Source organism: Littorina saxatilis, linkage group LG8 (assembly GCF_037325665.1).
Source record: "Littorina saxatilis isolate snail1 linkage group LG8, US_GU_Lsax_2.0, whole genome shotgun sequence".
Classification (NCBI taxonomy): Eukaryota; Metazoa; Mollusca; class Gastropoda; order Littorinimorpha; family Littorinidae; genus Littorina; species Littorina saxatilis.
The window spans coordinates 46,675,853-46,692,935 of record NC_090252.1 but is presented as its reverse complement, the minus strand read 5'-3'; the positions used below and the strand labels follow the sequence as shown (position 1 = coordinate 46,692,935).

Sequence of the window (17,083 nt, the reverse complement as noted above, 5' to 3'; positions counted from 1 at the left end):
CCCCCCCCCCCCCCCCCCTATATATTGTCAAACTGCAGACTCAACACAGAATGAAACCGAGGAAAGCAAAACATGTGTTAGACCAAGAAGAGCAAACGCTCGATCGAGTCACTTTCGCAGTTCTGAATATTATATGAGGCATCAGATGGACAGGAAGAAATTGCTATTCACAACACAATGAGTCACGTTCACATAAAATTTGAGCCCGGTCACTTTTATAGTTTCCGAGAAAAGCCCAACGTTAAGTTGTGTGTTGCCGAACAGAAAAGGCTAGTTATCTCCCTTGTTTTTTCTGATAACGTTCGTAAAAGGCTACAGATGTAAATACTTTGATGTAAAGAATAATCCTACAAAGTTTCAATCACATCCGATGAACTTTGTCAAAGATATAAAATGTCTAATTTTTCCTTTGACGCTGACCTGTGACCTTGAAAAAGGTCAAAGGTCAACGAAACCATCGTTAAAGTGTAGAGGTCATTGGAGGTCACGACTAAACAAAATATGAGCCCGATCGCTTTGATAGTTTCCGAGAAAAGTCCAACGTTAAGGTGGTGTCTACGGACGGCCGGCCGGCCGGCCGGACAGACTAACACTGACCGATTACATAGAGTCACTTTTTCTCAAGTGACTCAAAAAATCCATCTCACACGGCATAAATAAATCCCTGCGCCTTGAATATGTGCGCGATATAAATTGCATAAAATTAAAATAAAAAAAATAAAAAATCCCTGAGCTTAGAACTATACCCATGGAATACGCGCGATATAAGCCTCATATTGAGAGGACACGTCAGCACTATTACAGAAGCTGTCTTGACGGCTAAAACAAGTGCACAGTTCTGTAGTTAGGTAAGCAAAGGAATGTGTGTACAAATGCACACAGAGGGACAACTATAAAGACAGAAGACAGTCACAAAGGCAAATGGAGAGAGAGAGGGAGAGAAATAGTGGCTCTAGACTATCATCATCACCACTACAGTGGACCCCGACACCCCCCCCCCCCTTTTAAGACCCCCGATTTAAGACTTCCTCCTTTTTCAGACTTTCTTTGCATGACCTCAGTACATTTACCTCCATTTTAAGACTCCCTCCTTTTTCAGACTTTCTTTGCATGACCTCAGTACATTTACCTCCATTTTAAGACTCCCTCCTTTTCAAGATCAGATTTTCTCGCAATTTTGGAGGTCTTAAAAGGGGGGTTCCACTGTACTCTCATACCTCCTCCCCAACAAGATTCAAACCCCTTACCTCGTGGCTCTTGCCCTGCCTGATGCAGACGGCTGTGACGCCTGGCTACGATCTTGCAGCGTAGCTTCCACACGCGTGTAAGTCGTGCGGGTTATCATGGGGTGACCTTCGAGCGTCTGGCCAAAGACGACCTGCTGGGAGGTCATTTTAGGATCCTTGAGCTGTGTGCTGTTGGACTGAGGGTGAGTGTCCCTGTCTCGGGCGCTCTGTCTGTCGGGGCGTCCTGGGGCTGGAACAAAAGGTGGTGGAAATATTCATTTCCATTTTCATTACTTTATTGTCCCATCACTGGGAAATTCAGGTCAGTTCCTCCCAGTGGAAAGCTAGCAGCAACAGAGTCGCGCTACCCAGGTGTGTGCATGTTTAGGTGTAATCAGCCACCTGCACTTGTGGCAGAACGAGCGAGGTCTTTTACGTGCCACAGTGGTGACACGGGGGTGGAACATGGACACCGTCTCTGAGTCTGCACATAAAGTTGACCTGTGTCCGCCCCAGCCCGGATTCCAACCTGCGACCCTAGGATCACAAGTCCAGTGCTCTACCAAATGAGCTACCGGGCCCCCAAATTCCACATGTGAACATTTACTGACTGGAACGCCAGACAATTTAGCTTTTCTTATCTCGTTCCTTTTTTTTTTTTTTTTTGCAATACAAAAAACTGAAGATTGGTGATTTCTTCAAAATATTCTGGGACATATTCACACGAAGCAGATCAGGGAAACTGGCTAACTTCTGACAAAAGTCTCTGGGAGAAGAAAAAAGACTCCGGACATGACTGTCTCCTGCATTCCCCCAAAAGTGGCGTATGACTGCCTGAATGGCAGGGTAAAAACGATCATGCACTTTTACGTGCATGATCATAAGTGAACGTGGGATTTTCAGCCAATGAACGAAGAAGAAGTCCCTGCTTGTGTGTGTGTCACAATGATGACAAGCATGTCACAACTGAAACCGATGATTCAACTTGTTTTGAACTTGATGTGATTTTGTGACTGGCGTACCTTTGACATATCGTTGGTTCCCGGAGAAGACATTGAGCACACTGTAGGGGTCAGAGTGAGGGTTCTCCCAGCGAAGGGTGGGGCCGGGGGCAGGAGCCCTGTACTGCACACCGCTGAAGGCTCCAATCTCTGGCGCCGGTGTGGTGCCGTTACGCCCTGCCTGTAACGCAGCATCGTAACAACATTGATACAGTGGAACCACCCCTTTTAAGACACCCCCAATTCAAGACTCCCTCCTTTTCAAAGACCTTGTTTTTTCAGACTTTTTGTTCATAACCTCTGTAAAATTATCCCCATTTTAAGACTCCCTCCTTTTTAAGACCTGATTTTCTCAAATTTTTAGAGGGGGTTTTCACTGTACTCTTTTGGTACTGTCTTTTGGAATGAGCTGAACAAAAATTTCGAAACAGAACAATTTGTCAAAGCTCTAATAACAAGCTGTATGTAACAGGACAATCGGAGTGAGATTATGTTGATTGGTACTTTTTATACCAGTAACATTTGTTGGTTGGTCAATTATGATATCAGCAGGATTTGATTAATAATAAACTGCTGTGTATGCTGCAACATCACAAAAGAACATGAACATGCCTTAAAATAAACAACAGACTGGACATTTTTTTCAACTAACATATTTTAGTCTCTGCTAATGCCCTGCGGATATAATGCATGACACAATACTGTGATACTGCACAATGTAATGCGCAGAGGAGCAAAAACTACCTACAGTATAATCAGGTGGCTCAGGCATTTGAAAGGTACGATACAGTATATTAATAAAATATAATCAAAACCAGCGCAGCGTCTGTTTTCATGTGGTTTTCATGGTTCAATAGTACCAGTGTTGGTGTAAGTCTGAGTCTGTCACAGTTATAACATTTTTCTTTCAGACATTTTTCAAATTCCGTCCAAAAAACCTGGACATGTTCACATTGCCACAAATAATGATAAACTGTATCTTGTTCTAATTCACAAAAATTGCATACATTGTTGGGGGCACCACCCTCTCTTTCTGTCTGTAGGCATGCCTGCCTTTCTCCCCTTCCCCCCTCCCCCCCCAACTTCCCCCATTTCTCTCTTCACTTCTTCCTTACATAATCAAGTCGACTGCACCAGCTCCGGAACAAAGTTGCGCTAACAATGCCCCTCTCTGAGACCCTGCTTTTCTTTCACCCCCACCCCTCCCTTCACTCTCACCTGATTGAGTCCAGTAACAGTCAGTGCACCGGCTCTGGGCAAAGTGGCGCCAACGCTGTCTCTCTGTGACTGCGACACGGTTCGGGCCCCCGCCGTAGCAGCAGGGGTTTTGTCGCTACTGGCTGGCCGAATGGTCACGTTCTGAGCACCTGGCAAGTTGGAAGTGAACACATTGTAGTTGTCACGAGAGCCTGCGATCCGATCGTAGCGCGGAACAAACTCCACCTCGGGGCTGGAGTCACCTGCATCCTCTATGTGGGTGTCTGGAACAAGAAACAGATGGTTACTGAGAGTGGAAAAATAGCACAATTCAAATGACAAAATCTCACTGCTAATACATCTAATAATAATAATAATACAGTGGAACCCCTCACAACGACCCCTCTCTCTGAGGACTACCCCGCCACAACGACCTTTTTTTTTTAACCGATGTGTTTCCTTATATAGTTGTCACCAGTGTAGCGACCACCCCGCTATAACCAGTTATAACCGTCTTGCGTAAGCAAAGGCACTAATTAACCGCTGAGAGGTGTGATGGTTGGGTGGGCTGAGTAAACATCACAAACCAATCATCGAGAAAACAAACTCACGAGACCAACACACACCGTTCAATTCAGTCAGAATAGACAGTCTTTGGACAGAAGAGCAGTGGAGATCGACATGGCGTCTACAAAGAAAAGAAAATATTTAACTCGCGAAAATCGAGTGAATGTTGTGAACAAACACAAAAAGGGAGAAACTGCCATCGCGATTGCAAAAAGTCTTGATGTTGGAAAATCGCAAATTCAAAGAATTATCCAACTCCAAGAAAACATTCTGAAAAAGGTAGGGAAGTGGTGACAAGGCAGTGAACGCACTCACCATGCACTGACATCATACGAAAGCAGCCACACAAACACAGCACAGAGGCAGAGGCAGGTGTGCAGATGCTTTGTGAGAATAAGCGTTGAAAACCAGTTTGAATAAAAAAAACCAGCAGATAGAGCCGCATGTCATAATCATTCTTCTTGTCTGGCTTTATTGACTGCATGCCGATCTTGTGGCAGTGACTTTTCACTCTTCTGTCGGACTGTACACAAACCGCTCTCACTCTCCCTCACTGACTACCCTAAGCCCTGACAACTGATCCTTGGAAATTGTTTGGAAGAGTAATAATAATAATAATGGACATTTATTAATCGCCGTTTCTCACAAGAGCTCACGGCGATTTACATATTAATTTCTGCCGTGTGAGATGGAATTTTTTACACAATATATCACGCATTCACATCGGTCAGCAAACCTCAAGCCTATTAGGGCGAGCATTCACCTTTCACGGCCTTTATTCCAAGTACACCTCTCTATTTCTCTCCAATGCTCTTCCTGCTGACTTCAGTGACACCAGACACCCCACTGAGTTTAGCCAGCTACCCCCCCCCCCCCCTCTCTCTCTCTCCCCCCAGCCATGTACTATTTGGTGCTGTGGCCAGAGAGGTGTCACCGGCTAATTGAGGCCAGCTGCACTGTTCACTCAGAGCAAAACTAGTTGACTGTGTCTAACTTTTGACAAAGCAACACAACTGAAGGGTTCACAATCACAGATTAGGTAACCGACTCACTGGTCAAGGCTGCAGGGAAACAAGAGTATCTTGTCAATGAAAAAGGTTACACACAGATACGCGATGCTGAGAACGGTGGCCGATTTTTCACTCTCTTTCTCGGAGGGCCTTCATCATTGCAGGGACTGCTGTAAAGAAATGCTTGCTCAGAAACTAACTCTTTTTTGCATTAAAACATGCACCAGAACTGGTGGACACCATCGACAATGTCAAACATGAAATCGAAGCAGTTTGCTTGAGGAAACGGTCGTCAGCAACTCAAACTTCTCTGTTTTCTTTTTTTAAGAAAATCTGTTCGGACACGACCCGATGTTGATTTCAGTCAGTTTCGCTTCTGACAGTCACACTCACAGTATAACTATATAAGTTTTATTTACGTTTTTATTTCTTCTTCGTTTCCTTAAAAAGTAACAACAAGCTGTTTAACGTTCTGTTGTTGTTAATAAATATATATAGATCTATATTAAAATCTCGAAGTCCATACATGATGTCACAGAAAAACCAGCCACAAAGTGCAAAAGTTCGAAACGACGGAAGAGCTCGCGATCTCGCAGCGAGTTTCAATTTCTCCACTCAAAAGCTGACACCTCAGACGAGTCTGTTATCCGAAATACCAAGCACATGTTTCGATGTAGAATTACTAAATGATACTATTTGTCAACAAAATATATGCACTAGTGTCAGAAAAATGGTTTAATATGTTCAAAAGTTTCGAGTCGAGTTCCCGATTTCTGGAAACACGTGCGCATGCAAGTTCGCTACTCAGTACTTGCTGTAACTTCAAGTAAATCTTTGTAACCCTATGTTATGTTATTACCATTCTTCCCAGCAAAGCACACAATTGACAACAAGTCAAATAGTAGTACAAGAAAGAAATAATACTTGATAAATAAGTTAGATAAAGAACAAATCAAAGAAAGCAAAAATGACTTACCGCATACATCTGAATCAGTTGGACGCCATTTTCCCGGTTGCAGGGTCACAGCAAAATCAAGCCGTATATCTTAGAAATTTTTAATCTTGCACCGAATGAGGACTCAAACAGATTTGTTTTGGATTAGTTCTTTAGATTGTAGGTTAAGAAGCTTAACCCTGATTTTTTTTTAAATATAACTCAATTGTTTTTGAGATTTGGAATAAAAAGGTGTGGGGTCCATAAATTCCCTTTTTTACATAATGTACATATTGACTACAAACTTCAATTTAAATTAAATCTCAAACGGCAGATATTTTTAATCCTAGTAAAGGGAGACAGTACACTTTATGATGTCTTGCTTATAGTAACGCAATGATTACCTCCCTTCTCCCTTCTCCCGCTTTCAAATTCGTATTTACCTTAGGTCCCCCGATCTCCGGTGGCCGTATGCTCAAAATGGTATAAAAAGGGGGGGTCCGGGCTCCCGATGGGGGACTTATACCCCCTGTAAGTATACTATATATATATATATAAACAACACAATAAAAAGTCCAAACTTTTTTTTTTTTTTTTTCATTGTGTGGAGTGGTGTAGAGGAAAAAGAGTTTCTTGAATTCTGTATATATATATATATGTGTGTGTATAGAGAGAGAGAGAGAGAGAGAGAGAGAGAGAGAGAGAGAGAGAGAGAGAGAGAGAGAGAGAGAGAGAGAGAGAGAGAGAGAGAGTAAAAGAGAGAGAGAGAGAGAGAGATACATATGAGAGAGAGAGAGAGACATATGAGAGAGAGAGAGACATATGAGAGAGAGACAGAGAGAGAGAGAGAGAGAGAGAGAGAGAGAGAGAGAGACAGAGAGACACAGAGAGAAACAGAGACACAGAGAGACAGAGAGTGGGGGTTAGAGAATGCAACACAAAAGAAAGTCTACGTCTTACATAATGGGAGAAATGAGAGAAATTAGAAATGCGATTAGCAACAAAGATGTATACGTTTTGTGTTTGGTTTTTTCTTAGTTATTGGTCAGCATGCTGACTGCATTGGCCATCTGGGAATTTTTCTGGGTCGCGACGACATGCAGGGCTGAACAACCGAAAGAAGGTAAATGCTCTTCTCACGTGAATTTTGAAGAATTCTATTTAATCGTGCGTAATACTTAATACTTACATAGACTGCTGCTAATGTGAGCATCAACTTCTTGATTCATTAGCTGTGCCAAAACAATGTTACGAAACGTCTTTCATTCTAATTGAGAGGCTTTATTCAAACGATGCCCTATAATGCTCTAGTCTCGATTTTGTGGCACCGTTTTTGTATTGAATACCTGTATACGTTAAGAGAGTCATTTCAGTTATCTTTTCTGAACAGATCAGTCCGCAAGGATATCTTGCATACTGTTGGTGGTCGAAACGGGAAAGTTTCCGTCAAGTTTAAGGGGTTGCAGGGCAAATAATACTAACACTATATTACTTGGATATTACTATCATTCGGTAGTGCTCGCATGAAGTAGAACTGTTGTACAATTGTTATAAATAATTGTAGCGTCCTGTAAAACCCTGCGTTGCTAGATAACAACACAGCCGCTCAACTCATGATATCACAGATTTAAGTCATAGACTCGGTAATACCTGCAAATCGACCCTCGGGAAAATATGCAAGATAATCAGAACTCGGAGTGTGTAACCTATATTTATTCCCCCCTCTGCTTCTTTACCTCTGTAAACTTGTAGGGGTAGTTATTTTTCGATAATGACCCAGCAACCAAACAAATAACGAGCCAGCAACAGCCTGAATCCTCGATAGTGCAATGGGTTGAGAAGTTGTTCTGTTTCGGTACTACTTTTTGCGACTGAAAAGTTCCGAACGCTCTAACGTACGAAGTATACATCTCTGAAGCAAACAATACAAACATACCGCATTTAAATTAACAACTACAGGCCTGAACACATGCATCTTCATATAAAATCCATGAGTTCGGTTGTTTTCTGAATCTAGATTTTCCGTGCTCAAACGTTCATCACAAGCAATTTCCCGCAAGGCAAGTAACTCATACTTTGTCTAGCGACAAGAGTAGTTCCCCTTCTTTTCACTCAGTTTCTTCGACAACAGACTGCAATCCGACGGTCAGTTTTCAACAATATTTCATTTAATAAACAGATCACACGCAACCAAATGCACACATCTCATCAATTTAAACAACATAAAGCGGTTTCATACACTATTTTCCCCAGAAAACTGAACTTCATACAGTTTTTAACGTTGGAACACGGGTGCAAAAGTTCGTCTGCTAGTCCCATTTGACGAAAGAACATTATCCTAAGCGATACCAAAACATATACAGAACACACAATATCTGCCTTTGTCACCACAGCAGAATAACAGCATATCTGTGTACTTGATTTTAGTCCAAAATAGGAAAACTGACAAGAAGTGTTAACAGAATGGAATGATTTGCACGGAACTATACAACCGCGCATTAATCGATCGCCTGCGCAGGTTGACTGGTTGAGTGAATAGGATTCGATCAAACTTTCGCAAAAAAACTCCTCTTTTCTTTGAATAACTGAAGAAAGGAGGAATAAAGAGGTTACACACCTCGTCTCAGTGATTATAAAAAAATAATGGTCTCAGTTCGCGGTCATGAAAAAGCTCGCTAAAGCTCGCATTTTTCATGATCCGCTAACTTCGACCATTATTTTTAATAATCACTGAGACTCGGCGTGTAACCTATATATAGTAACCACAGGGAATTCATTTCTGTAGCAAACTGTAAACGAATCATTTCGTACCACATGAGGTTTTTTTTCACATGCGAGATGTTTTGAGTTGTCCCACGAAAGCGTAACCATCGTCAAGACAGCGGGTGCAGAAGCAAACACACACGACGGAAGCAGAACAATGGTCACTGCGCGTGAGAGCGAGAAACACAAAGACCTAAACATACTGTACTCACATGTTTAATGATGACGATACGAATAACACAGTGCGACGTTTCAACCACAAGGGTCTTCCTCAGGCACAAACATCTGACAAAAAGAAGAAGACAGACAATATAACAGCGTACAGAGAAGCAACATTCCTTCTTTGTGTTTGTTTACATTTTGTTTGTGCAGGAGTAGCCTCCCTTGCTTGTATGTCCGTTTGCTTTGGTTTGTGAGGCGTAAATCGTGAATCGTTAATCTGTAGTTCTTATTTTTTGTTTTGTCGTCTGTCTTCTTCTTTTAATCTGATTGTTGTGCCTGAGGAAGACCCTAGTGGTCAAAACGTTGTATTGTGTTATTCGTATCGTTAAACACGTGAGTACAATATGAGTTGGTCTTTTTGTTTGACCCACAACTGAGACAAATCAGTGAATGCTTCACAGCTTAAATGCCAAAGAGATAAGGCTTGGACTAGTCTGACAACATCCCATGCAGCGCCATTTGGACCGTCTAGAGATCTGCTGATGTTATGTAAATGACGGAAGAAGAACGAATGACGTCAGAGTCTCTTTTCTTTGCATGCACCTTCCGCGTGGCGTCTTTGTTTATGTCCACGTGCGCGTGACATGGTTTGTTTCTTACCCACACTGTATCCGACTTTTTCTGTTCAAAACGTGTTTGAATCATTACGCCGAGCAGGTAGGTGAAGAGTATAACAGATAAACCCGTATATGGATACAACTAGAACAGGCTTCTGGGATGCCGTTGCAATGTTGAACAATAATTGGACAGAAGAAACAAAGAAGGGGAGCAGAATAACAGGGGATTGGGCATTTGTGCCCGTCAGTGGGCGGTGTAACATATAGGCCTATGTGTGTACATGTATGCATAATTACATGACGTCACAGTACCACGTGACACGTTTGTATTGTGTACTCCAACATGGCTGCAGGCTACAATAAACCTGGACGAACTCCCATCAAATCTATTTGTATCCTTGGATGCATGGACTGTGTGCGATCTATCTAACCAAAAGATATAACATGGTGTCAGAACTGGGGGTTGGAGTCACTTTTGGATGCCTACGAGGTTCAGCTACGCTTCAGTTTGCCGTCAAAACGCAACTGTAGTGGGCGCGAAAAAGAACTTTCCCGAAAAAGTACCGGCAGCGGACCAAGGGAAATAACTCGTGGAACACGTGAAACAAAATGTCCGACCACGAAGGCGAAGCACAGCCGGCGGCGGAGCACAACCGTGCTGGTGGTACTGAGAGGAGACCACACAGATTTTCATCCAGTATTCCTCCACCTTCCAAGCTTGTGCTGTCGTCCAGTGGTATGCAGACCAAATGGAAACGCTTCAAGAGAGCATGGACCAACTACGAAGTAGCAACAAGATTGTCGGACGAGACAAAGGAGTACAGGTGTGCTGTTTTCATGACTTGTATCGGCGAAGAAGCCAATGAACTGTTTGATGGTTTCTCATTCACTAACACTGAAAGAAAGAATGACATTGACACTGTTATCAAAAAGTTTGATGATTTCTTTGTTGGTGAGACAAATGAAGTGTATGAGGCTTATGTGTTCAACAATAGGGTCCAAGAAACAGCAGAAAGCATTGACACATACATTGCTGCCCTCAGACAACTTGCAAAAACATGCAATTTTGAAAACCAAGAAGACAGAATGATCCGTGATAGGATAGTCGTAGGGGTGAAGGATGATGATGTCAGACAGAAATTGCTTGAAGTGAAAGGCCTAACTTTGCAGCAGTGTGTTGACACATGTAGGGCGCATGAAAGTTCAAGAGCCAAAGCACACATCATGACCAAAACAGAGGACCAAAAGGTACACAAGATCAAAAAGTCAAAGCATCATTCTCACTCTCAGAAATACAAAGACAAGAAAACTACTCAGAGTAGTACTACTTCTAGCAATGACAGAGTAGTGTGCACCAGATGTGCTAGAAAGCATGACAAAGGGAAATGCCCAGCGTATGGCATGAAATGTTTGAAATGTTCTAAGCTCAATCACTTTGCAGCCTGCTGTAGGAGCAGTAAGAAAAATGTACATGTCATGCATGAAGATGACACAGATTCATACACAAGCTCAGAGTCAGAATCAGAGTCAGAAAGCAACATACACATAGTGCAAAGACAGGACACTGAGACAGAAGAGCAAGAAATATTTGTTGATGCACTAGAAATCAGTTCAGACACAGAAAATGATGATGTTTATGTTGACGCAGTGGAATATTTGACCAGTGTAGAGGACAATCAGTTGTTCGTCACAGTAGATGTAGAAAACATCACAGTCAAGTTCAAAGTTGACACTGGTGCACAGGGAAATGTGCTCCCACTGCACACATACAACAGTCTTCACAACAAGCCCTCTCTGAACAAAACCAAAACTAGATTGACCAGTTTCACAGGGGGTAATCTCAGTGTTAAAGGCACATGTACACTGAATGTGATGGGTGAAGAGTTAAAGTTCTATGTGGTAGACACAAATCAACCAGCGCTGATAGGTCTTGCATCATCAAGACTACTGAGACTCATACAGATCTGCAGCGTAGACGCAGACACGGTTGACAAAGATTTTCCCACTATCTTTGGGGAGCTGGGAAATTTGGGCACGGAATACCACATAGTTGTTGACGAATCAGTCAAACCTGTCATTCAGCCACCCAGAAAGGTTCCATTCGCTCTCAGAGAGAGAATTAAAGAAGAGGTGGACCGAATGGAAAAATTAGGGGTCATTGAGCCACAAGAAGGACCTACAGATTGGGTCAGTAGCATGGTGGTGGTGGAAAAACCTGACAAAACGTTAAGGGTATGCATGGACCCAAAAGACCTTAACAAGGCAATCAAGCGTGAGCACTTTGCGATGCCCACAGTTGATGAGGTCACAGCACAGCTAGAAGGTGCAGAACTGTTCACCAAACTGGATGCACAGAATGGTTTCTGACAGATACCTTTAGATGCAGAAAGTTCAAAACTGTGCTGTATGCAAACACCTTTCGGACGGTACGTTTTCAAAAGACTACCCATGGGTCTGGCATGTTCCAGTGAGGTTTTTCACAAAACCATCAAAGCCATGTTCAGTGACATACCAAGAGTCGACAACTGGGTCGACGACATTCTGATCTGGGGTCGCAACCAAACAGAACATGATGAAGCGCTGAATGCAGCACTTAGAAGGGCAAATGACCGCAACTTGACACTCAAAAGAAAGAAGTGTGAGTTTGCACAGACAGAGATCAAATACATTGGCCACATCATAGGCAAAGACGGCATTAAACCAGATCCAGACAAAATAGCAGCCATACAAAACATGCCGTCACCACAGTCAAAGGCAGACCTCCAGAGGTTTTTGGGAATGGTCAATTATCTGGGAAAGTTTGTCTCAAATATGGCTGAGCTCACAGCACCACTGCGCACTTTGCTCAAGAAAGAAGTGTGCTGGCAGTGGAATCATGAACAAGAGCAAGCATTCAAAGCAGTCAAAAAGCAGCTGACTAAAGCACCCATACTTGCTCACTACAGCACAGACAAACCGGTGAAAATCACAGCTGATTCATCATCAGTAGGGTTAGGCTGTGCACTCATGCAGGATGACAGACCTGTAGCCTACGCGTCTCGAGCACTCACTCAAGCAGAACAAAACTATGCACAAATCGAAAAAGAAACGTTGGCCATAGTGTTCGCTTGTGAAAAATTCCATCAATATATCTATGGAAAGCAGTGTGAGGTTGAAACAGACCACAAACCAATCGAGAACATCTGGAAAAAGCCACTGAACAAATGTCCGCCTAGGATTCAAAGACTCATGTTGAGGCTACAGCGCTATGATCTGAACATCACATACAAACCAGGCAAAGAAATGTATGTTGCAGACACACTGTCAAGAGCGTCAGTTAAAACAGACACACAGGTAGGGTCAGAAAATGAAGAAATGGTGAAAATCCATGTGGCCACATTCATGAATAGTTTACCTGTAGCAGACAACAGAAAGCAGGAAATGAGAGAAGAAACAGACAAAGACCCAGAATTGAAAAAGCTGAAAGAGCAAATTCTGAAAGGTTTTCCAGCAGACAAATACCAAGTTGACGCTGAGATCAGACAGTATTTCCAATACAATGAAGAACTAAGTGTGATCGATGGCATCATTTTCAAAGCAGACAAAATTCTCATTCCAAAATCTATGAGAAAAGAAATGCTGGGTAGAATACATGAAGGACACCTGGGTATGAAAAAGTGCAAAAACAGAGCAAGAGTCATTTTCTTTTGGCCTGGGATGTCATCACAAATAGAAGACATAGTCAGCTCATGCTGAGTGTGTGCCAAACACAGAAACAAACAGCAAAAAGAACCAATGATCAGTCATGAAATTCCAGACAGACCATGGAAAAAAGTAGGGACTGATTTGTTCGCATGGAATGACCGTGACTACTTGCTGATAGCTTACTATCACTCAAAGTTTGTTGAATACGCACTCTTTCCTGACACAAAGAGCAAAACAGTGATAAAACACATGAAATCCATATTTGCCAGACAGGGAATTCCTGAAGAAGTGGTATCAGACAACGGACCACAATACTCGAGTGAGAAATTTGCAGAATTTGCACGCAAATGGGAATTCAAACACACAACATCAAGCCCTACTTACCCTCAGTCAAATGGATTAGCTGAAAGGATGGTACAAACTTTGAAGAAGCTCTTTCAAAAAGCAAAGGATAGTGGGGAGGATGTCTACTTAGCGCTTCTAAACTACAGAACCACACCTATCAGTAGCACACTCCCATCTCCAGCAGAGATTCTCATGAACAGAAAAATGAGAACAAGACTGGACATCAACACAGACAGACTAAAAACCAAGGGCTCGCGCAAAGTGAAGAAAACACTCAAAGACAGAGCAGACAAAAGCAACAGTATGATAAAACAGCAAAGTCACTCCCAACACAACACAAAGATGACAAGGTGTACATCAGTGACAAAGGGAAGTGGCGCCCAGCCACAGTTGTAAAACATACAGACACACCAAGATCATATCTTGTACAGACTGACTCTGGCACCTACAGGAGAAATAGGCGAGACCTACTCAAAGTCAGCACAAAATCAGACAGTGAAAACACACCAATCAAAAACACTGCTCAGCCAGAGAGAAATGATTCAGTGCCACAGATTCCTGGTAATCAAAACTCAGTGCCACAAACTACTGGCAAGCAAAAATCTATGCCTCAGACTCCTGACAAGCAAAATTCAGTGCCTCAGACTCCTGGCAAGCAAAAACCACTGTCACAGACTCCTGGCATACAAAACCAAACAACTCAAGCTATGACTAATCACAATGATGATAGAAACAGTAGCTCACAGTGCGAAAAGCAATCAAGTCACTCATCAATCAAAAGCAAAGCTCAGACAAGCAACACACCCACACAAGCACCAAGCCACATGCATGCGGAAACTCCGAAAGCACCCGTAGCTACCAGGAGTGGTAGAATTGTGAGGATACCTGTGAAAATGGGAGATTATGTGTGAAATCATGTACATGTGTGTGAATGCAAAGGACAATGTTAATTGATTTTGTGTAAAATGTTATGAGTGTTATAATCTTCAAGTTTTAGGACAATCGGCACGGCAGTTTCTGCTATTAGGTTTAGTTCACAGACACAGCCGGAATCTGACCCCTTTATCACCTCTTCCTCAGTGCCAGGCCGCCAGCGGTAATTAATCACCCATCCCCCGGTTCAGCGCTGGCTACACAGTAGTGACTGTACAACCGCGCGATAGCATCACCCACACAAGCCATCTCAGCAGTAGAAGGCTAAGAGAAAAGCTCCCTTCTACTAGCAGGCCAGAGTGCGGCCTAGCTCAACCTCTCGGCAGCTACGCACTGCTATCTCTGCCTTGCGAGTAAGCTGTGTGTTTTGAAAACACTTCTATCTTGTTAGTTCTCTTGAATTACGATGTCAGCATGTGTGTTATTTACACATAGCCTTGTAGTCAAGACCATAAACTTTCAAACGATACTAAATATGACCACTATGCTGTAGGTGTGCCACTGCTGTAGCCTGCTGAAAGAAGACAGACAGAGAACAGTACACACGGCACAATGTAATTAATGACATGTATTTGAGTGGCTACAGATCGCGCCACGGTCCACTTTTGAAGACAGAACAAATTAAAAACAAATCTGCAAGGTTAATGTTAACAGATGTTCATGCTGACACTTAAAAGATTTTTACCTTGTGTGTGTGAGGTATCTTTTCTTGAGCCCACTTACAGGTATCCAAGTAGGAAAACAGTATTCCAAAATGTCAGCACACGGCAGTTGTTGTTGTTGTTATAGCTAGATTTACTTCCATGTATCTTGGGGTAGATTTAAAGAAGGCTGTTCACATTATACTGACACCAGCAAACCAGGGTCGGCTGGAATCATACTAACACCAAATGTTACTAATGGCTTGAGCTTGTTCCTTAACACGATCAGCTGTTGTGTTTGAGGGGGTACGGTTTAATTGCTTTGAATAGCACTTCTGACAAAACGTGGTCGAATGTTTTGCACTAATATCAGAAGATACATCAATGTTAAAAAAGTTTTTCAGTTTGTCCGCATAGTCCACACACAGTTTCACATTACAATGTCGATCTTTTTTTGTTCTTGCAGAGCGTTCCCCACACAGTCTACACAATGCATTAACACAAATTAGATGTTCAGTTTCAGTATGCTCCATTATAAAACACACTGCATACCAAACATACACTGTCACATGAAGACAAAGAAGAAAACTGGAAATATTAGGTCACACTGCTGCACAAAATAACTGAGTGTGATGTCACTTGTAATAATACTATGATTCAATCCTTTCTTTTCTGCTGAACAGTGGGTGAAAAATTTGTCTGTCACAACACAATGCCACACAAATGAAACACACAGCGTACATGTACTCTGATGATCAGAAACTAATACAAGACAAAAAGTCTTTAAGACGAAACCACATGGAAAGTGCTCCAGACAGGGCTCTTCAAGAAATAAACTAGATAAAAAAAATCTGGTTCTGCTGCCAGGCAGTGGCAGGAAGGCAATTAAACCGTGGGAAATTGACTCATTTTCTGCTGCCAGCCAGTGGAACAAAGAAGGCTGAAGCCCCAGCGGGGCCAGGAATGTGATAACAGATAAGCAGGGCAGGGGCTGTGTGGGCACGTGCCAGCAGCAAACTTAATCATGCTATCTGGGAAAGGGGGAACCGCCGTGTCGGTCACACCGTAAAAGGTGAATGGACAATCAGAACATGAAGAGACTGATAATGTGACTTTCCAAGGACATCAATGAACATTTATTTTATTTGAAAAATCCATGGACATTCCAAGTGAAGTTTATTGGAATTACTACCTGGGACTTTATTTACATTGTTTGTGAATGATTGAAAGTGTGTGAGTTTTAAGTTGTGAGTTCAAGTTGTATGTGCGACAAATTTATTTGTTAACTGGAAAAGGGGGATGTAACATATAGGCCTATGTATGTACATGTATGCATAATTACATGACGTCACAGTACCACGTGACACGTTTGTATTGTGTACTCCAACATGGCTGCAGGCTACAATAAACCTGGACGAACTCCCATCAAATCTATTTGTATCCTTGGATGCATGGACTGTGTGCGATCTATCTAACCAAAAGATATAACAGGCGGTTCTACACTCTGTACGTGCCAAGCTCAACCGCCAAAGTCAGAAATCTTGCAGACAACAAACAATGGATAGTACCAGCCTTATGATGGCAATACTACTGTCGTTTTAGATTATCTTTACGGTGTGAAGACATTTCGAAGCGAAAACTTCCTTTGATGGGTCAAGATATATACACGTAACACTTCCTATTTATCCATGAAACCACATGGTTTATCATCTCAACAGGGTGAATGAATATAATGACCTCACTTCTCGGCAGAGCCTCAAGTGACGTCATGATATGATTGTATTCACCTTGTCGACATGAGGTACCAAGCGATAGAACACAATACTAAATACGTGTTTGTATTTTTTGTTTAGAACTGTTCACACATTCTAACTGCCCTCCAGTACCTGAAGGAGATACAGGTTGTGTAAGCTTCTACGTCAATGACAAGGTTAACATACCTGCACATAGACTGCTCATCTTCGTCAAACAAAATGAAGGACCAGGTCAGTTTTGCCATTTAA

The 17,083-nt window shown here is 42.4% G+C and overlaps 2 protein-coding genes across 2 annotated transcripts in view; one reads left to right on the top strand and one right to left on the bottom strand.

Annotated features, from left to right (window-relative positions):
* Window positions 1–89: 89 nt before the first annotated feature.
* LOC138974689 (uncharacterized) lies at window positions 90–6,200 on the bottom strand. The gene is made up of 5 exons (XM_070347409.1): window positions 6,158–6,200; window positions 5,978–6,046; window positions 3,446–3,708; window positions 2,249–2,408; window positions 90–1,476 (listed from the first exon to the last, which is right to left on the bottom strand). Exons 1-5 carry the CDS (start codon window positions 6,198–6,200, stop codon window positions 1,244–1,246), a joined length of 768 nt encoding a protein of 255 aa, XP_070203510.1. The 3' UTR covers window positions 90–1,243.
* A 663-nt stretch (window positions 6,201–6,863) lies between these two features.
* LOC138973693 (uncharacterized) overlaps window positions 6,864–17,083 on the top strand; it is a 36,771-nt gene continuing 26,551 nt past the window's right edge. The window contains exons 1-2 of the mRNA XM_070346423.1: window positions 6,864–7,058; window positions 16,934–17,065. Coding sequence (XP_070202524.1) covers window positions 6,986–7,058; window positions 16,934–17,065 — 205 coding nt within the window. The 5' untranslated portion in view covers window positions 6,864–6,985. The remainder of the gene's footprint in view (window positions 7,059–16,933; window positions 17,066–17,083) is intronic.